Here is a 22,756-nt window from a genome sequence, read left to right as displayed (position 1 = left end):
TTAATTCAACACTGAATATTTCATTTATCAAATGAATAAAAAGATATAAAAGTGTTGGAGGAAATTTAAATTGGAGAATTAATTTTAACAGGAATCTTATCATGAGAGCAGAAAAGGATACAAAATGATTATTAGTTTTTTGAATTGTTGAATTTGACTGGAAATTTGCTTTGAAAAGCCTATATTTTTCCCTTTGTTTGTTTTTGTTAATTAATTTTTTAAAGATACAAACAAATATTTATTGTTAATGAGTAGTCTGAATTTGTTTTGAATTTTATTACCTCTGATAAATACATATTCAAGATGCATGAAACTCTCAACTTCAGTAATTTTGTGTCCAAAATAATCCCTTATATTACACAAAAAAATCTTCACTTAAAAGGATATAATTTAAACATTATACTTCATCTCCAGTTACCATGCTATATCAGATTCACACAGAAATAACATGAAGCACACGATCACATGTTTTCTTTGTTTCAGTTTTCAGATCAATGTATAGCAACAACACAGGCTGTACCGCCAGGACAATGTCAAGCTCCAAAGTTACAAGGCAAACCTAAAGCTACGTCTCTACATCTACGATGGAGTAAGTATTGTGACCTAGTAGATTATAGGATGGTCTCTGTAAAATAATTGACCATTAGAATATAGATAATATTTTTATGCCTCCATAGCAAACTGGGGCATTAAGTATCAACATTGACCATCTTTCTGTCCTTCCGTCCGTCTGTCCAATTTTAGATTCTGCACCATAATTTAAGTTTTACTTTGACATTCATATTCATAAAACTCATACATTATGCTAAGAACCAAACTTGGCAGTGTTCATATTTAGGCAGTGAGTCATATGCACAAATCGTTCCAGAGTAATGCCCTTTTCAACTTTTTGGGAAATTACAAAGCTTGATCTTATTGCTGTAAACTCATTATTTTGAAGTTTGATATTTGGAGCATTATTGGAATAAAAAAACTTAAAAAGCATTTTATAACAATTGTCCCCCAAGGAATTCACCACATATACCATCTCCAGATGTTTGTCAAGTGAATAATAAACTAAAATTGTGGTATGTACTAAGAAACACAGGAACCAAAAGTATTTTTTTTTCGGTTTACATTGATCTACCACTTCCCTATATGTGTATATCTTTTTATGACAAAAGAGGATATGAACCAGCCCTCTGACCTTCCTATGAGTATGTTCTTGTGGTATCAAAATTATCAGTTATTGTTATGTGGTTTACTTGACAAGATCTTTCTTAACATTTGAATATTATTGAATTTTTTTTTTTAACCTAAATTTTTAATTACGACTACTTTCAGATCTGAATATAAGGAGATGTGAGGGAAATATCATTTGGACACTTAACTGAGCGACCCATTGGCAAAATTTAACAAAATATGTCATGTGCTGACTATTTAAATTTTAACAGTTTAACCACTTTTAAATGTTCATTGACAATACTCACACCGATTAACGTTCCCAGGTGAACCATTGAAACTCATTCATAAAAAATCAGCTCAAGATTGTTCTACGAGAAAATTTATTAAAAAAAGAAAAGACATGAAATTAACTTATTACTTGTTTGTTCCATGTGAGAGTTGATCATTTGATTGCCATGCAGATTTCTTGACCGGTTTACAATCAATGCTATTATTAAAATTAAAAAGACTTTTATATCCCTAGTGGTTAGCAACAAAAGATATACAAGAAAAGGATTTATTTTTCTGCAAAAACTAAAAAAAACTAAAAAATGTTTTGATAATTCAAAAACACTTCTTTCTAAGTATAGAAAAATATTTTAAAATGGTGTTATAATTTTCTAGGTTGCCCAGAATACGAAGGTGGGGCCTCCATAACAGAATTCGCTGCACAGTTGATCTCACCTGATAACACTAGTCGTGAGGTGTATAAAGGTCGTGACCTTGACTGTATAGTTGCTGGTCTGTCTCCAGGTCGACCATATCTCTTCCAAGTTCGAGCCATTAATCGTGTTGGGGTAAGTGGAAGCATGTACCGGTATAAAATCAGAATTATGATATTTCAAACTATTGTTTACATTAGCTTCTTTGTGAAGGAATCAAACAATTCTTTAAGACTGAGATTATTTTCATTTTTGTTTATTTCTAGAATTTTAAAGAAGGATCATATGAGATACATGTACTGTTTACCATCTATAATAACCAATTATTTGATTGTATTATATGTAAGAAACTAAACTTCCATTAGAATTTTATTTCAATATAATAAAATTGTTTTGTTTAAATGTATTCTTATACTTATATATTGCATTGATAACATATGATAACATTTTTAGGGAGGACCATGGTCTGACCCTTTAGAGGTTGTAAGTGGTGCAGGGGTCCCAGACCCACCTAAAGCCCCTATGGTTATATGTCGGTCTCCACACAGTGCAATGGTTAATTGGGAAGCCCCTGTCAATAATGGTGCTACAATAACAGAATATCGAGTGGAATGGCAACACAAGTCAGATCTAGATTTCATGCAGGTATAGTTTGTCTAAGAATTATATTTATTAGTAGATCTCTTTTTGGGAGTTTTCTTGTAAAATATTATGAAGTATTTTCTTAATTAAACGTCAAATGTTCATTTAAACAGATGGATTGTACAAGGGTAAAGCCTATATAAATCCTTTTTCATACAATATGGATTGAATAATCTTATATACTATTTACACATTTTTGTACATTCATTATTGCAGTGAGTCAGGGGAGGCAATCCAACCTTCTTAAAATTTTAATTTGTGTATTTATAAACTATTACAAATAGTTAAAGGTGTATTCACTGCAACGATTTTCTTTTAATAGATTAACTTTACTTTCAAGTTGTATATTTAGCAACCCTGGTAACATTTAAGTATTTTTAGATTGATAATGATGAACTTTATTTGATGAGTGACAATTCTTTTGCTATGTCATCAGTGTAAAAGTGTTTCATATACTTGTAAATTCAGAAATTATTGCGAGGTTTTTATTATTGCGAATAATGCGTCTAAGTTGTAAACGCAATAATTAAAACTCGCATTTTGTAATATTTTAACTGAATTAAGCATGACTTTTCTCAAAATCGTAAAAATTAAAATCGCACTTAAGTGTAAATTGACAGAATCGCAATAATAAATGCACGCAATAATTTCTGAATTTACAGTATTATAATCTACAATAATAAGTATTTTTTTATTGTTTATATTATGATGACTTTGTTTATTGTTTTAGTTATATCTTGGTCCAAATCTGGGTCATGAGGTCAAAGGTCTGACTGCTGCTTCACTTTATAGTTTTAGAGTTCAGGTAAGAAACTATAATTAGAAAGTATGTTCTTAAATGTCAAATGCTGCTATATATTTGATAAATTATACATTTACCATTAACTAGGAATTATTGTATGAACAAGTTCTGCTCTTAGGTTACAGCTCATAAGAAAATGGGCATTGTTGAATAATTTTTTGGTTCTGTGATTTTTTATATAGAACACATGTATAACTTTACCGACTCACTTTTACTCTATTAGACATTTATATTTAATTTTTCTGATGAATTCCTCTAACACTATGTATTTATTGTATACTAAAGATGTGTTTTATTCATTATACAGGCAATCAACAGTGCTGGGGCTGGTCCCTTCAGTCCTGTAGCCACAACGGTCACGCCCCCCTCTAGTCCTTCACCTGTAATACACATACGTTCTAGTGCTACTGCCACCACAATTAATCTCACCTGGAAAGATCCTAACTGTAACGGAAGTGACATTATAGGATATAACCTAGACATTGGGGAGAAACAACTGATATCTATTGGTGCCATTACAGAATATACTATTGAGGAGCTGGCTCCTGAAACTTCATATAAGTAAGTGAGGTGTATTTAACTTAAAGCTGTTCATTAATAGTATGCCCAGTTAGTTCGTTTGACTACTGAGATGAAGTGTTGTAGTTAAAATCAACACTTTCAGACTAAAACATAGATTGAGTGTAAGTCTGGTCATAGAGATCGTAATACATCCAAAAGGGTTAATTTTAACCTTACTTCATGGTTTATTGATTGACAACAAATATCATGATATGTTGAGTTTCTCTTATTCTTAAAGTAATGTATTAACTATAGTTAGCAGTTAAAATGGTTGTTAGGGTTACAGGCTTGTCTGACTGGGTTCATCTGGTCATGACCTCATTATTATGGTTCATTAATTAGTTATAGGTTTCCTGATAAGTCAGTTCCTATTATACTAATATGAATAGAACATCTGTGTTTGGCAATGAGAATGAATGTATGAATAAATTAATAAATGTCAATTATGAAACAGTTATATATATATATTATTTTCATTCTTACATTTACAGAATAAGAGTACAAGCTGTAAATGGAATTGGTGTAGGTGCTTTCAGTTCTCCAGTAAAGGTTACTACTCGACCTCTGCCTCCTAATCCATCAAGATTAGAATGCGTATCATACGCACCTAACAGTCTCAAGTTAAAATGGGGTGATGGTCGTAACCTGGATCTACTCACTTACACCTTAGAGATGGAAAAAGAAGATGGAAAGTAAGAAATGGGTCTTTTTAAACAGTACTGGAATCTGCTTAATTCTTTTGTACAATTTCATTAATGCCAAAGTGTCAAACCCTTTCATTTTAAATGCAGAAAATGTATTGATTGTTATGTTTATATGCACTATCTTTATTATTGTGAAAAGTACATCAAAGTCATTTAAAAATAATAACTTAATTGTATAATAAATAAAATGATTTAAAATAAAAATCAACTGAAAATTCAAGAAAATAGATTAAAATTTTCACTGATCTCCCGTTTGCTTTATTGTTCCATTAAAGTATTTTTGTTTTCTTTTAGCTTCCAAATGGTATACCAAGGCACATCTAATTCCTACAAAATAAACAAATTACAAGAGATGACAAGTTATGACTTGCGATTATTTGCCAGTAATGCTGCTGGTAGTGGACCATACTCAGAAGTGTATACATTTACCACATTAAAAGCACCACCTCCTGCTCCCAAAGGTATTAATCATTATTTTAACCAATCATTGAAGACCCATTGGTAGCCTTGGGCTGTTGTTATCTGCTCTTTGGTTGGTGTGTTATGACATATTCCCAATTTCAATTCTCAATTTTATTGTTACAAATTTTGAATTGCTTTTAATGAAGTTATTGCTTGCTTAATAAAATGCCAAACCAAGGAAGCAGCATTTTTATATTGTTGTACTTTTGTATATGAAAACAATGACATTCTTTTTTTGAACTGTTCAAAAGTATGTTTAAAAATGTTATTGTAAAAATATTCTTTATGGAAATTCTCAATAATTTGTAAATATAAAGAATAAATGAATCTATAATTTAACATAAGTGGTAAACTATACCTTTTAATAAGAAGATGAAATGTTGTAAAAAATTGTGCATCAAAGGTAGTACTAATTAAATACATTAGTTTTTAAACTTTATCTTTACAAATGATGAAATGTGGTAAAAAAAATGTTCATTAAGAACATTAGTTGTTAACTATACCTTTATAAAAAATGAAATATTTTAAGAATTCCTGCATCAAGGGTAATATTATTTAGATATTAGTTTGTCTTATGTTAGTAAATTTAAAGTATCGCTGTTAAGTCTTTTCGAATGACAAACAACAAATTTGATATACAAATAGGCAACTTAAAGAGTAAACAACTAACCAAAAGTTCATAGCAAATCAGCTTGAAATATAATGCAAAAGATTTAGAGACTCTTATAAAGAAAGGCCCTTTGGTTATGTTAGTTATAAAAAATATGTGTTGCTTACTAGTGACATAAAACACAAGTTTGTCATACACAAGAATAGGAACATGAAAGATAACATTTGATGCATTACAGTAAAAGTAAAGAAATCAAATAAAAGAATTAAAATTACACCATGAAACAAAGTTGATATGCAGATTCAGCATTTAGGTGATAACTGTATTGTTTTTTAAGCTCTGACGTCATCAGTTGGTGATTTGATGATCTCAAGTTAAGTTCACTGGCGACACATTACTTGTGAATTGATGCCATGAAAATTAGTGACGTTACCCAATCAGAATGAAAGTTACAAACGATGTTGCATTAGATTAAATAATATTATGTCCAGAGAAGTTATTCTTTCTGTAAAAATCACTAAAATACAAAAGAAATTGCAAAAAAATCAGCATTATTCATTTGTGGAATGCAGGATAAAGAGAAATACATAAAAGTAACCATGTAATTAATAGAACATAGAACCTGTTATAATATATTAATAATATTAATTTCAGCTCCCACAGTAGAGGATGTTCAGTTACATAGCTGTTTTGTACAATGGCAAGGATGTAAACCCATGGGTTCTGATACCATATCATACATATTACAGTTATATTGTAGAGATCAAGACTTTAAACAGGTAAATACACAATAATAAGCAAACAATGTGCCAGGTATGTAACACATACAATACTAAATAATTAATGTGCCTGGTATATAACATATACAATGTTAAGGAATGCATATTATGCCCCATTTATGGGCATTATGTTTTCTGGTCTGTGTGTCCGTTTGTCCGTCAGTTTGTTCGTTCATGAGTCCGTTCGTCTGTTTGTCTGTCCCGCTCCAGGTTGAAGTTTTTAGTCGAAGTTGTTTTTGAAGAAGTTGAATTCCAATCAACTTGAAACTTAGTACAGATGTTCCCTATGATATGATCTTTCTTATTTCAATGCCAAATTAGAGACTGTACCCAATTTTCACGGTCCACTGAACATAGAAAGTGATAGTGCAGATGGGGCATCCATGTACTATGGACACATTCTTGTTTAAGATATATTACACATACAATATATATATTACATATAAAATATGTTTTCTAAGAAAAAATATGTGTAATATATTTTACATACAGTACTAGGCAACAAATACACAAGGTATATTACACATACCATGCTTAGCAACAAATATGCGAGGCTTATGACACTTACAATTCTTAGCAAACAATATGTCTACTTTATTACAGATACAATAGTTATTAAAAATGTGACAGGTATATTATACATACAATACCTTAAAAAAATTAAAGATATCTTTCACATACAATATCTAGCAAAAGAATGTAGACATTTAGATCTGACATACTACTATATTATAATTACTTTTGTAGGTGTATTGTGGACCTGAATCACAGTTCTTTTTGACTAATTTAAACCCTAAGACAGACTACATGTTGAGAGTTTGTGCAATAAGACATTGTTCCGATGGTTCAGGGGACGTCATAGGTGCATTCAGTCCTAGTCACACATTTATGACACGAGGTCATGAACCTTTATCTTCCTCGGATACACGTGTGTCAGAAACAAAATTTGTGGAACCAAAGCAATTGACAGATCAACAGTGTGCTGTGATTATTTTGTGTGCATTTGTGTTTTTAGCCATTCTTGTAGCTATTTTGCTGCAACAGATTATTTCATGGTCAAGTGGGCATTCAAATAGAGAGGACGATATATTGTGAAAGGAGTCTGCTTCATTGTCTCCAAACTAATAGGATATTGCATCAGCATTTGGGTGAGGAATTGGTGCCACAGAGGCATCAAAGTATACTTGTGTTCATTGCATTACTACATGGTTGGAGTGGAATACAGTCATTCATTTTACAATTTTTAACCTCACCGGTGGAAGGAAATATTTGTTGTATTCCACAGTGGGTATTTTTTCTGCCTTTACACTTGTTAAATTGCTATTGTCAAGTCAAATCCATTTTGTTAAAACTTTTTGTTGGTGGATTCATTCTACTGGGTATTTATTATATTTCATGTTACATGATTGGCTGATTTTAAAAAAAATTGTTGTTTACCTGTTAAATGTGATTCGATTGGCTGACTGACAGTTGTTATGAGCTCATTGTTGTAGCTTTCTGTGAATAGATTATAAATATTGACCAATCATAATCATTGTAACAAATTTTAATGTTTTTTGACATTTAAAACTGCTTCCATGACATGGTTTCCCCAGACCAGATTGTTAGAATAACTGCTTCTGTAGTATAAAAGGTAGAATAAAGTAGTCAATGTGAAATTTTTGCCAAAAAAAAAAATCAATAATATATTTTATTTGTGGTATTTATTGAACAGATTATTTGTTTGAAGTTTTATATATGTTGCATGCATCTCTCACTGTATTGTATATAGGGTCCGCACGGACATTCAAACATGAATACATTTATTATTTAAGGTAATGGAAATATATATCATATTAAATTTTTATTTACAATACTGAAGAAATTTCTTATCTTAAATTTTGCCTAAAAAATGTGTAATCTATTACTCAAATAATCAATTCGAAAAACATTGATTAATAAATAATATAAATAAACATTTTCACATAGTAAACATAGACAAGAAAAGTAAATGTATGCAGGAACCTGAAGATTATCTATTTAGAATTAGTATGCCATATCTTCTCAGCTTATTTTATACAGTAGATAGTGCAATGAGCACAATCAACAATACAACCAATCCCACCAGAGAACTATTTATATAATGGTAATATTACCAGTGAGAGATGCATCAATACTTGTGTGGGAGAACTACTGAATTCATGTGATACATTATATAAGCTTGTTACATATCTTTTTATCTACAATCATATATACAACGCTATTACACAAACTATTTCTTAATCAAACCAATTAATACATTGTTAAAGGTATGAAATGAGAAGTATAATGAATTAAATCATTTTAAACCATAGCAATACTATATTCATGTGTGCTTTTCACAAACAAAGTACTCTTAGATATGTTCGATTCTGTACAGCATCAGTCGAATAGCAAACTTTCCTTATTTCAGCTGAAATGGTGAAGTAATGTTTTACAGATCAACTTGATAATATTCATATATTTGAATCAAAGTTAAAATTCATTTATACATTTAGCAACTGTGATAATTAAAGGATAATATATTGTATATATGATTGCAATAAAAAGTATAAAATAAGCATAAATCATTCTTACTTGTATGTTTTGCTGTAACTGTTTTCAATATTTCTTGGGTAAGAAAGGATTTATGGAAGTTTACAAATCTGCTGTGGTTACCTCCCTTTATACAAGATAAACTTATATTGCTCAAGCTCTGTAAAGTACAATACTGTGTCTACTGTTACTTTTGATATCAATGGTCCTGAGATGATGGAAGTTTTTAGAGACCTCAAGTTGACATCCTGTTGTATTGTGCAGTACTTATTATTAAAACATAGCACTGTATTATATATTCTACTTTGGTTATGATTGAAAGAAATTTGTCTGCATATAAAATGGTTTTTCATGGGACCAAAATACCTTGAAACTAAATGATAAAAATTTTGGAATTTATTTTGTTGTGAAATTTTTGAGTATCATAGACCAATTCCACTAACAGAAAATTTTAAAATAAGAAGCAATTTCTGAAGAAAAAAAAATTGAAATTAAATCAAAGCCTGATAATAAATGCTAGTAATGTGTAAGTTTCAATTATGTATCATCAGAAAGAAAGCTTACTATTATACAGTAATGCTGATAGCTTTTGATTTATATTTTCCAAATGTGCATGTGAGAAATGTGTATACAGTTACAGCAATATATTATAACTTACCATGTGATTATTCATAAATACAGAGGCATTTTTAGGGGTAAATGTCATTTTAAGATTTTGACCGTCAAGTCCAGTCTCATTAAAACATTTTTTCTTTTAAGAGTTGGTTAAGAGGGATCAGCTAAATTCATTTTCATAAATTCATGCATTGTAAATTTATTGATAAAAGATAGAGAACAATCATTTGGAACAAATTAAGATAGGGGATATGTTTTGCTTCTTGTAAAACTGTGTGACAAACATTCAGCACTTCAGTGTATAATGTTGTACCTGATTAAATATCATAATATATGAAAGCTATATGTGGTATAAGAACCATTTAAAAAAACTTATCAATCATTCTTAATAGGAAAAAAAGTAGGTTTATACTTTTGTAAATTAATAAATTGTAGTGAGGTTTTTCGTACCACTTTTTACCATGTATTTGTTCATGGTATATTGTTAGATTTAAGGCGTATTTACATGAGATATGTATAATTTTACAACAGTTTAAAATTTGTACAAAAGAATACTTCTTTTGTAAAGTTTGAAAATAAAACTTGCTATCATATTCTGGATAATGTACACTGGGCTGTTAGATTGTTTGTCACACTGTTAGTATCTTTGACAGAGGTCTGCTTTATTATAATTCATAATGCATAATTGATCATATTCATCTTATTTATTTATAGGTTGTATTTTTGGGATTGAAATCTTAAAATGACATGGAGCTATACTACACTAGTCAAACATAAATGCTAATAGTATTTGTATTATATTTTCAAATTATTTGTAAACTTTGTGATTATATAATGCAAAACAATCAGGAGATTTATTTTCTGCATGTAAATGTTCAATGCATCATTATCAAACAGACATTTTCAAAATTCTGGAGACATAAATGTATCTCTCTTTCTCTCTTTCTCTCTCTGTGAACAAAAGAACATGAAGGACAGAAATATACTTGGAAATTTGTAATAGAGCTAGTCAAAATTTGGTAATAAAGTATTGATGAAATAAAATGTTACTAGACTGAAAAGGGGCATAACTAAGTAGGACAGACCAGTTTTAGGAGTAGAGGCAAAAGAAGAAGCAAAGAAAATTTAAATTTGTGCCTTAGACAAGGTGATATATATACACTGGAACGGTTGCCAATATATATAATTTTTAATATAAAATTAAGATTATTAATTCTATGGCAATAAAATGTTCTATTAGACAATATAAGGTGTAACTAATAGTATGTGTAAAAAAAGAATGCAGGGTATTGTTATACTCTAGAATTTACAGTTTTTGCGAACTTCATATAAATATAATATGTTTTGTTCAACTGTCCATATATGCATCTGCATATCTTCCTTTATATCCGTTCATTTTTCCAATATTATACTGATATTTTACAGAAAAGGGAGTTTATTTCCCAATGACAAGGGACCACACCATTTTACAAGTGATATTAATGATTTTGCTTATAGGTTTCTACATGCAATGATTTGTTTTTGATGAAATGAATTTTTGCTCCCCATATTTTAAATTTTTTTTATCTTAAAATCTATAATTGATATTATTATGTTCCTCCATTTTCAACCTTGACATTAATTTACATTGGGTTGGAAAACAATGAAGATATGGGTTCGACTAAAAACTGAAAAACAGTATCATGCTGCAGTGCATGTGATTGCATGCTAAGGCATGGGATAGGCTTGCTACCCAAACAAATAATAAATGCTTATCAATGGTTTAAAATGCATTTGGGGCAAGCAACTATGACTTTTTTTAAAACTTTTACTTAAACATTGGCAGGTAGCATATTTTAACATTGGGTTAACCTTAGAGGTAGAATAAATATGCTGCAGCAGTCTGAACAGAAACATAAGTGTGAAATTTATTGTCTCCAGGTTATTTTGAAATATGATCTGTAAATGAAGTTGTGCATAATGTACAAAAATAAATTGGCAAATAATGTACAATTGTGAATATTGTGTTTGTGACCCAAATTTCTTTATGTGTATTAATATAGCCCAGATCTTTTTATTTCCTGTAAACACGGTGCTGAACAACAAAAATCACATGTTTATCATGTGGTCATTAGTGTAGAGAAACCATTCATCTAGGATTGGGGTTTATTCATTATTAAATGTTTTCTGGTTTTCATGTCTCTTCAAAACTTAATCAATTGTTTATTAGATGTAAATTATTGTTAACTGCTTTATCAATGGTAATATCAGACAGATTACACTGTAGAACAACCATTTATGTGGTGCATTGTTAATAACCAAGTCTCTCTTTACAAAACTTACTGCATTATCTTCTATAAACCCTCATCTAAATAGTAAACCAATCTTTGGTTGTAAGATAATGGCCAGTATTGAGTGCAATAAGAAGTTTTATCTTTTCCTTGAAAAGCAACTAAAAATTTAATGTTATTTATAGATATTATGTGAATTAGAAGTAAAAATTAGGCAGATCCAGATGTATTAAGGAGTGCAGTTTCCAGGAAAAAAATAAAACTATAAATAGTTAATAAAGAATGATCTGAAATAGTGAGCACTCTTATACAAGACTCTGGATGTATTTAACCTGTAGTGAATGTTTTTTCTTGCCAGATTAGGTTGTCTCACAGATGGTTCCAATTTCTTTGGGCTTACATAAATTGGAAAAACTTAGAACTGTATTTCTCATATTTACAAGTTAATGATAAAAGTTTTATTTTGTCAAATTTGAAGATATACAAAGGTTAATATTGTTTTATTTCATCAAAAAAATTTACGATTTAGTTAATTTGTTATTAGATGAAAATTTTTAACATTAGAAAAGACTTATTTAAGAATCCACCAAACAAATCTTTTTCCACTAGTAAACAAAAATATATATAGAGATTATTTGTTTGGTATTATACATTGTACCTTTGTCTTTCTTATATATTTGTTCATTAAGCATGACATTTATTCTATATCTCTTGCATATCTATATTTTGTTTATATATTGATCACTTTTAATGTTCACACAATAGAACTGTCTCCACAAATTGTTATTAGGTAGGGCAAGTCTTGCATGAGGAATCTCTAGGATATTTTTGTGATTTGTTTTAAGTGTGTTTATCTGATAATAACTGAATCAAATATTTTTGCATAGTGTTTAATTTATAGAAACTCACAAATTTTTGATACAGATGAATTTAATTTCAAATATGATTTGCATTGGTTGTATTTCAAAATGTTTAGTATTAGATAACCTTTTCTTAGTGTGTAGGTCTCTTTCCAGAACTTCTTGAACAAATTAATTGTTGTCTTTTAATTGCACATTATGAAGGCAGAGGTCAGAGATAGTTGAAAATAAGTTATTTTATAAATAGATAAAATCTTAGTTATCTTTTTCAATCTGACTACATAAATGCATATCAGTAATTTCTGCTTTTATTTTTATATAATTAATATTTTTCTTAAGCTTAAAAACTATTTATTGAGATATTATACACTTCTTGATATTTTGTTTTTAATGTCTAAGTTTAGCAAGGAACTATTCAAAATAAGTAAAAATTACACATTAATTACATATAAGTACAAGATTAAATAAAATAATTGCTGTAGAACATCTTTGATGACCTTGATATTTGTTTAAAATCAGCAATTGATGAATTAGTAACGATTTGTGTATCTTACATTATGAAACCTACATATTCTGTTGATTCACTGCCTTTAAATACATGTGTTGTGAAATATTGGCCCAGTTACCTTACACATCTCCTTCTAAGACAATGGTTTATCTGTCATGTTGTTCGTACCTGAAGCTTTAAACGATATCCAAAACAAATGAATAATTATGGATTGGTCTATTGATGAAATAGTTAACAATTTATGCCCGTCTTTGTTCAAAATAGTTGTTAATATATTTATTATGCTGTAATGTTGGGTCATAAGTAAATATATATTATATATATTCTATCAATAAAACTTTCAAATCTTATGTTATTTACTTAATTTTGTTATTTTTTTGCTGCTTTGAACATATCTGTGGTCAATAGAACAAATGATACCAAGGGAGCTATCAGAAATATTATGTTGAAAGAAGGGCATATATTATATACCTAAAAAAGCAGGCACAAATCCCAGAATTCTACAAAGTATACCCAGAAAATAGATTGACTTTAAGAATCCAAACTAAAATCACCGAAATCTACAAAGTATACCCATAAACTAGATGGAGCGGTATGAATCCAAACTAAAATCCCAGAAATCTGTAAAGTATACCCAGAAAATAGATTGAGCATCAGGAATCCAAACATAAATCTCAGAATTCTACAATGTATAACCAGAAAATAGATTGAGCATCAGGAATCCAAACAAAAATCTCGTTATTCTACAATGTATACCCAGAAAATAGATTGAGCATCAGGAATCCAAACAAAAATCTCAGAATTCTACAATGTATACCCAGCAATAGATTGAGCAGGAATCCAAACCAAAATCTCAGAATTCTATAATGTACACCCAGAAAATAGATTGAGCATTAGGAATCCAAATTAACTATTGATTAACTCAAACATCCAAAAGAAGTTCCTGCCTCACCAATGTCACCCTTGCTGTCACTCAAGATGATACAACAAACAGGAATATATATCTGTAGTCACCTGTGATGTAGATATTCCACATAGGGTTTACAATGTCTTAATGACGTCTATTTAACTTTTAAAAGACTTCACATTTTTCAATCAGTAACCTTTTGTTCTGAAGATTCTTTAATTTTTAAGCAGCACCTTCTAAGGAACAGTCTGATGTTCTGAAATATTAAATCATATGAGAGATAATGCTCCCTTAAGGGTAACTGATGGAATGGTGCTGTATAAAAATAGTTTTCAGCTGACTAGATTTAGTATGAAGCAAACGTAGCTGAGTCACGGGTCTGAATATCACGAATTCTATGGCTAAAAAATGCGACAGATGCCAAAAGGACATTCGAACTCATGAGTCGAAAATAAACAAAAAACGCTGTGACAAAAAAGTAAACGACCAAATTTTGTCAAATGATATATGAAAATTAATTCATACCTTACTAACAGTGCATTTTATTTTTTACACACATCCTTTTAACTGGAGAAATATAAATACAGCTCTAGCAACAGTGAAGTTAATAACAGAAATAATCATGACATTAAAAATAAGAATTATTTTACACAACAGAAAACTAGATTGATAATCAGGAACCCCATTTAAACCAGGGGTGAACTCTTGCTCTGAAAAGGTCACATGTACTACACCACTGTTGACCTGTGAGCTAATAACCTTTTATGAAATACGTCTTGTTATAAGACAGTACTTTATATATGTATCTATCGGTACATATGATTTCTCTCACGCTCTCATGACCAAATTCAGTAGGTTTCAATGGATAAAGTCTTTTAGACAGAATTAACCTGAACGTTACAGATATAAACAACACAGATTTTGGAAAGAGAAATATCAACTATACAATACACAAAACTAAATAAAAAATAATAGACCATTTAAAAAAACTAAAAAACTTCGTTGTATTGCTTATGGGAAATAAAAATCCGACTTCACTAAATGCAAAGCGGTCATATGTGGAAAGAAAATAAACAAAATATACAAAAAATCAAGTGAAATTCAAAACGGAAAGACCTTTATAAAATGACGAAATCAAAAGCTCAATCACATCTAAAAAAGACACATTTATGACATGGTGCAGGCTTTTCCTTACGTAGAAAATGATGGATTAAACCTGGTTTTATGGCTAAGTTAACCTCTCACTTATATGCCAGTCACATTGCATTCCATTTTATTGACAATATGTGATAATAACAAATGGACATAATAGGTAAGATATAAGGCGATGTCTTGATGGAAAAAGGAGTTGTAGTTAATAACTGATGTGAGTATCTATTAACAGTCGGGCAATAATGTCAAACAAAATGAAATTGTCTCCGTTAAACTGGAAAGACATATTCAGGTTTACTACGATTAATATGTGGTGCAATAACTGTCTTTTAAGCAGCAACTCTCGATCAAGAAAACACAAGTCATGGGATCTCGTAATAAAGTGGAGATCTAATATACTCAATGTGCAGTAGTTTTTGGAATGTTGCTTCATAGAAATCGATAGTTCATAATGAGAAAATGAAAACAAATATCTGTTGATAAGTTGAGATCTCAACTAACAAATATTTTGAGAACTAGAGAAGATATAAAGCAGATTTAATTCTAACGTAATATCAATGTACACCACGTATGATTGAGGCAGATAATATGTTACTGCTATAATTGGGAAGTTCTACCACTTTATACCCTCTTCGAAAAACATGCGTTATTTATATACAAATCCTTATTTTTGTAAAGTCTGTGGCATTATGTATCAAAAGCGAAATTAGCGATCCCTGATTCCGTTATTGGCGGCGTTTACATTTAGGTTTAGTCTGCGTTTTAAGTTTTTTAAACATCAAATATTTTGTCAACATCTTGAAGTGAAGCGCCGTTATGACCAAAACGACAGTTTCCAGAGTATGATTTAAAAATACTAATGTCCCATTTTCGTATTATACTATTTAATGGAGCTTTACAGTGAAGCAGTTTGACAAATCATTTTAAGGATCAAAAGACAATATCCAGAGAAAAGGGATATAATTATTTTTTGTCGTTTTTTTCCGTATTTTACTGATAAAAGAACATAGTTTTTTTCAGTTTACGAATAGATACAGTCTGGGTGAAAGGTTGTTACACCTCTATTTATATGTCAAACTATCAAAGAATATTATGTATTTAGGCAACAGTAGAATACCGCTGTTCAATAGTCATTTATAATCGATTAAGTGTATCCGGATCACACAACAAAACCGAGTGAATAACCATCAACTATAAGAGATAGAAACATTGAACTGCTACAAAAACAAACGTCAGCATACATAGGAACGGACTATCTGATGACAACTGCCTGATTTCTGACTTGGTAAGGATATTTAAAGAACAAATGGTGGATTGAACATGGTTTTATGGTTAGACAAACCCCCCCGCTTATATGACAATGTTTAAAATACCATTAAAACGACAGTGACAGAAATACAGTACAAATAAACGCAAGAACACTCAGGACAGAGAAATATATAAATAGATTATATAATAGTACATTACATCATATAAACCATAATATAATAACAGACGCCCTCAATTGTATCAACGCCACAAAAAGTGACGTCAGAGGTGTAGTTTTAAAAACAGAATAGGAAATAGGGATTAAGTTCTAAGGTGTTATTTTGAATATTTTCTAACTTTTACAGATTCATTATAAGCATATTAGTATAGTGCTGTGTTAGTATTATGGTGTAATTACTTGTATTTTCTTATCATGTCGACATTATTTCCTTAAACAGAACTGTGCAAAAACAAATGAATCCTGCGCATATATAGACACTAAACAGTTGTTGTCTTTATCCTGCAATTAATTCTGTATATTATTTGTTTTTTGAAAGACACAAAAAACACATGTTTTGCATTTATTTTTGATTAGAAATCCCTTGAGGCCTGTGTAGTAATACGATTCAGTAATCACACATTCAGCTGAAGACGAGTTCGCAAAAAAAGAATCTCGAATGGTCAACAATAATACATCGCTCAAAGTGATTAATTATCTATTTTAACAAAACAACTAATTTCAACAGTAAAAACAAATAACAAAACATTGTCCAGTTTGAAACAGGCGTGTACGAGTTGTCCTACGCTTCAGACTCGACATTCATTAGACATGCATTCTGAAATTGACATGGTTATTTTGTTTCACAATCATACACATTCAAGTTTTGAAATCGATAGTTGTCATCGTAGAAAAGACTGCTGTTCATGTTTGTATATTATCAGAAAATTGGTGTGATTCTTATTGCTCTAAAGAAATGTTTGAAAACATACAGAACGTATACAGGTAATCATTAATTCGCAGTTGATACGTCATTGGAATGCGATTGCAATACACATTCTGAGGTCGCGCAAGTTCATACAATACCCAGTCCGGCAGTTGGCGGAGCTTTTAAGCGATACCTGTATAGTATACAGATACAGCATAGTGATATCTGTAGGACTGTATCTGTATAGTAGAACACCCAATTGCAGGATAAATATGATTAAAACTAAAAATCATATAAATGAACTACCTTATTAATCATTCTGACTTTTACATGCATATAGAAAACAAAAAAAAAGAATTCAAAACTAAAACGACAAGACATTACCCAATATATAACAAGACTAACAAAAGGGATTTTGGTCGTCGTTTTTTCTTCAATGGTGGACAGCTTTTGAAATGTTTCTCGCATTTATTAAGGGTCCTTTGTCGAAAGAGTTGAAAGTTCCTTTGCCAGTTCTTTATAGGATTTATATGCAATGACTTTTATTTGGCAATATCGGATGCGGTGAAAATTTCTTTTACTTCTTTTTCACCGATTTTTCTCAATTTCACTACCAGTGACGGCTGGTTAAGTAAATAATTGTATTTCGATCTTGTGAATACTCATATAATTTTTTGGTTAAGGTTTTTTAATCTGATTCATATATATTGGTGTAGCCTTTTTCTTTAGTAAGTAGATATATATATTATATCCTGTTTGTTAGTATTTTCGTTGATAAGTACCTATACAGTGTTTATAATCATTTTAAAGTTATCGTATGTGATTGCTGTTTCTTATTTTCCTTCTTTTAGACAGACACACTAGATTCAGTTACAAAAAAAAATAGTAAGAGAGTTGTCCCATTGGCACATCTATGTAAATACAAATTCTAAATTAAATTTTATTGTTTCCTTTTTCCTTGATTAAATCATTCAATAATTTTAATTATTTTATAAGTGTTACTATATACGGTATAGATTTTGCTCATTGTTGAAGGCTGTACATTGACATATAGTTGCATACATCCACGTTATTTGTATCCTCATGTCACAACTTCTTATTTACATAATGTATCAATATAAAGAAAAAGGTCAGCAGTAAAACAGAACCGATCTTTTTGGTATTGTACTATTTCTAAACACAATACAAAAGGTACAAGAATCATGCATTTAAAAAGAAAGAATAAGATTAGAAGCTAATATAATACATCATAAGAAAAAAAGAGGCGAATATGGAGTTCTGAATTTAGATATCGATATTTTAAGATCACACATGAAACAAAAATAGACTAAATAAATTGTCAGGTGAGAACGTTAAATTGTGATAACAAATAAGGAACGAAGCAGATGACGTCTGAATAGGTGATAATGAAAAACAATTATAAAAGAAACATCCACAGGAAATTCAGCATACTTCTAAGAAAACACGGGAAAATGAAAGACAATTCTTCAACTACAGGATGTACTATTGAGGTTGTTCATATTGAACTGTATCATAAAGTGGTTTATATATTGTTGACAATCTTAATAGGTTTTGCTGGAGTTGGTTTAAATTTCTATGTGTTGTACGCCATTAGAACTCACACGACACTGCAGACGTACGCTAATGGATTTGTTGTGAATCTCTGTATAACCGATCTCCTCTGTATAATTTCTTTATTAGGATGGACATCGACATGGATTTACAGACACCCTATTCTAGAATTGATAATGAACAAAACCTTCAGTGTGTCAAACTCTGTATCAATTATGATATTGGCGGCGATTGCAGCAGATAGGTTTGCCAGCCTGAAGTATTCCTTAAACTACTCATCCAGGATGACGGGCACAAAAGTGATGACCATAAATATATGTTTTTGGTTCTATTCAGTTGTCGTTTCTGTTCTTCCTTTGACAATTAAAATGGTGCCAGGTTTCACAAATAACAAGTGTCCAGGAAATTTATTGGCAACTGTCATTGGTAAATCCACCATTGACAAATTGCTAGTTTGCTTGCTGTATCTTCCGTGTCTCATAATAATAATTGGGTCTTATTTCAGAATTTATAGAATAGCTAGGTATCATTCTAGAACTATAGAAGCTGTTGACAGGTCAGTTGTTTATAACTATCCACGTCATCGTGTTCAAAGAAGCGTTAAATACTTGCGTACATTGACATTAGTACTCTTCCCAATGCTTGCCATACTTCCAGAACAAGTATATGGAATATTAGAAGTCATGGATAAGAAGATTTATTTCTATCTGGTACTACTAGCATCAGTTAATTTAATTCTCAATCCATTTATATATGCTTACAACCGATCGGAGTTTCAAAATGCACTGAAACCTCCAACTCCAATTAGAATTCCGGATGCGCAACGAAGGGAACAAGAAATTGCTGAAGCTCTCTCCACAATATTTGGGAAGGAAGGTAACGAATCAAATTGCTCACATTCAGAAAGTAAGTCGGAATTAGAAAGAAAACAATCAAAGGAAAATGAAACAGCCAATGACAATATTTCATGGAAAGGCTTCACCAAGAGGGACAATTCATTTTCTAGAGTATCTGTTAAACTAAATGATGACAAAGGTGATATGCAACTAACCATTGAAGATCTTGATTATATCAATTTATCACGAGCAAGCCTTCAACTGAGCGTTGAAAAATTTGGACAATTAAAACGTCGAGTAACTGTCTGCAGATCCTACAGCAGCAGTTCAGTACACCCTCAAGAAAATACAGCCACTAAAAAAGACAATGATGTTAGTGACAACAAAAAAGTGTGCAACAAAGACATTGTAGAGGTAGTCTCTCTCTAAATTCATTGTTTTTGTTGTTAAATTCCAGGTCATTACCACTAATTGATGGTTTGTTTTAAAGCTGAAGATATATTGATATCAAAACCTGAATTACTACTCAAATTATGTTTCGAAAAAAAAAACCTGAATTAGATTCTGTAGTAAGTAGTGGATTTGATTTGGATAATTTTCTTCTTTAAATAATTGATTAAAGATATTGTCATTTACATTCCATCTTAATTTTTTATACATATCTTTTAAGATTGTATTGTGTCTTCGTTTTGTTCACACATCGTTCTCAATATAATGGAATTTTATGCGATTGTCATAGCTATAAAACCAGGTTTAAACCACCATTTTCTACATAAGAAAATGACTGTGTCAAATCAGGAATATGACAGTTGCTATCCATTTGTTATCCATTTGTTATCCATTAGTTTGATGTGTTTGAGCTTTTGATTTTGCCATTCGATTAGGGACTTTCCGTTTAGATTTTTCCTCTGGGTTCAGTATTTTTGTGATTTTTCTTTTTTAAATGTTTGGTGGTTAAACGATTATTCTATTACTGAAGGCATTGGGTAAGACGTTACTAAATTTAAAATTATGTGTAATTCGTTTGTCCTTTTTGAACAATAAAATATGATTAAACTTAATTATTGACCTATATTAATCAACGAAAGAAACGATTTAAGATGATACATTTTGCATAATAATAAGTGCGACATAAATAAAGTATTATCTTGTCTTGTCCAAAGAAATGTTGGTATATACATTGTGTGTGTAATTAGTGTTCTTTGGTTTGTTTTTTTGTCGATGAAAATCTTTGAAATAAGGCAAAAGCACTTTATTCGCAAATTGACTGATTCAATTACCTTAAATTTCAAAGACAGGTATTTGAAATTAAAACATGAACATGGTCTGCATAATTTCCTTCCCAGATATTTGAATGATAAATATATATATATATATATATATATATATATATATATATATATATGAGAACAATAAAGGTATTTTTAGATGAGTGGTTATTGTTATGTACATCATTTGTGGTTTGGCATATTGTCATTCTCTTTTGCCTTATGATTAAGTCCTTAGTTTTCAATTCTATGAAGCTTCACTAAGAATAATTTCCATGAAAGTCTAAATCTACTGGAATCACACTCATTTCAACTACCCACAAATTTGTTCAGAACTTTTCCTTAAAATCCAAACATATTTTGTTTTGTCACTGGTTATATCAAGAGTTTATATGTCTTTTATAGGAAAGTGCTTATTGTATTTTCCTACGCACAAATGAAAGTTAAAATAGATAATTGAAACAATCTATGTTGTCGTTCTAAGTACTTCCCAGCCGAAAATCATTCTCTACTTCTCACAGTATTTAAAGTCAAGGTATGAAGTAGAACTAGATAGACATCGGCATGTGGTATCTTTTCAACAAAGCTGCAACGATATTCCCTATAGCTAAAGCTTCCTTTTGAAAACATAAGTTGTAAAGATGTCATCATGCTTTAGCTAGTTGCCTGTTTATGATTTTTTTTATCGAAGATAGCCACGAAATTGTACTGTTGTTCATAGCTCTAATTCCAATTTTCTATCAATGATCGAAATAAGTATAACTTGTCATCTGATCACACACATGCAGTGCATGCATATACATATTTAAATAATAAGTATATGAGGCAGGAAAAAATATATGTAAGAAAACTTAAAACTAGGTATTAAAGATCACATACATAAATTTGGTATAAACATGGAATAAATATATTTACAACAAAACATAAATTGTGTCAAGAGTTTTATTCATATGCAGTCGAACATCATTAAGTCGAAGCCAAAGGGACTGGACGAATGCATTTGACTTATACAAGTTTCGACTCATCAGAGGTCGACCATATCGTTTTAAATTTGGTACGCATGAAATACGGTTTAAGCTTTGTGTATATAGTCCAGTCAATCTAGCATAAATTTGACGCTAACCTTAAAGTAATTGCAACAGAAGATGTTTAAGTTTTAATTTTAGCATTATACCCCAAATATACACAGAAAAAAGTCCCATAAAATCTTACTTTTGCATTGAAAAGAGAGATAACTCTGCAAATAAGGTAGACATATCAATAAAAATTGATACAAAATTATAACTTCACCGCTTCTATTCATCAGAATGTATTGAGTCGTGATATTTTAGCCGTCTTTTGAGTATATGAAACAACTCTAAAGGTGTTTTCATATCTTTTATCAAACTACAGTCAAGATTTCGTAATTCATTAGTTGACCATTTATTGAATTGTTCAACATGTCAAGGTAAAGAATCTCAAATTTAATTAAAATAATTAAGCATATATATATATTTTTCTTTTTGTGGCTTAAAGTTTCTTTCAATAATGTAGATGCTGAACAAATATAATATACAGATATTAACAATACCGAATTTTTACATTATTTCTTTTCAAAATGGTCACAAGCCACATAT

General features: G+C 30.2%; 1 protein-coding gene across 6 annotated transcripts in view; it reads left to right on the top strand.

Moving 5' to 3' along the window:
* The window catches only part of LOC143067284 (fibronectin type-III domain-containing protein 3a-like), a 111,619-nt gene extending 98,038 nt beyond the window's left edge, over positions 1–13,581 (top strand). For all 6 annotated transcript variants that reach the window (XM_076240414.1, XM_076240413.1, XM_076240412.1 and 3 more), the window contains 9 exons: positions 484–589; positions 1,828–2,000; positions 2,319–2,510; positions 3,238–3,312; positions 3,617–3,870; positions 4,362–4,562; positions 4,869–5,035; positions 6,301–6,425; positions 7,173–13,581. In XM_076240414.1, the coding sequence (XP_076096529.1) occupies positions 484–589; positions 1,828–2,000; positions 2,319–2,510; positions 3,238–3,312; positions 3,617–3,870; positions 4,362–4,562; positions 4,869–5,035; positions 6,301–6,425; positions 7,173–7,520 (1,641 nt within the window). In that variant the 3' untranslated portion in view covers positions 7,521–13,581. The remainder of the gene's footprint in view (positions 1–483; positions 590–1,827; positions 2,001–2,318; positions 2,511–3,237; positions 3,313–3,616; positions 3,871–4,361; positions 4,563–4,868; positions 5,036–6,300; positions 6,426–7,172) is intronic.
* The last annotated feature ends 9,175 nt before the right edge of the window (positions 13,582–22,756 follow it).

This window comes from Mytilus galloprovincialis, chromosome 3, assembly GCF_965363235.1.
Source record: "Mytilus galloprovincialis chromosome 3, xbMytGall1.hap1.1, whole genome shotgun sequence".
NCBI classification, from domain to species: Eukaryota; Metazoa; Mollusca; class Bivalvia; order Mytilida; family Mytilidae; genus Mytilus; species Mytilus galloprovincialis.
Note: the sequence above shows the minus strand (reverse complement) of the source record. Positions and strands in the feature narration are given on the sequence as shown.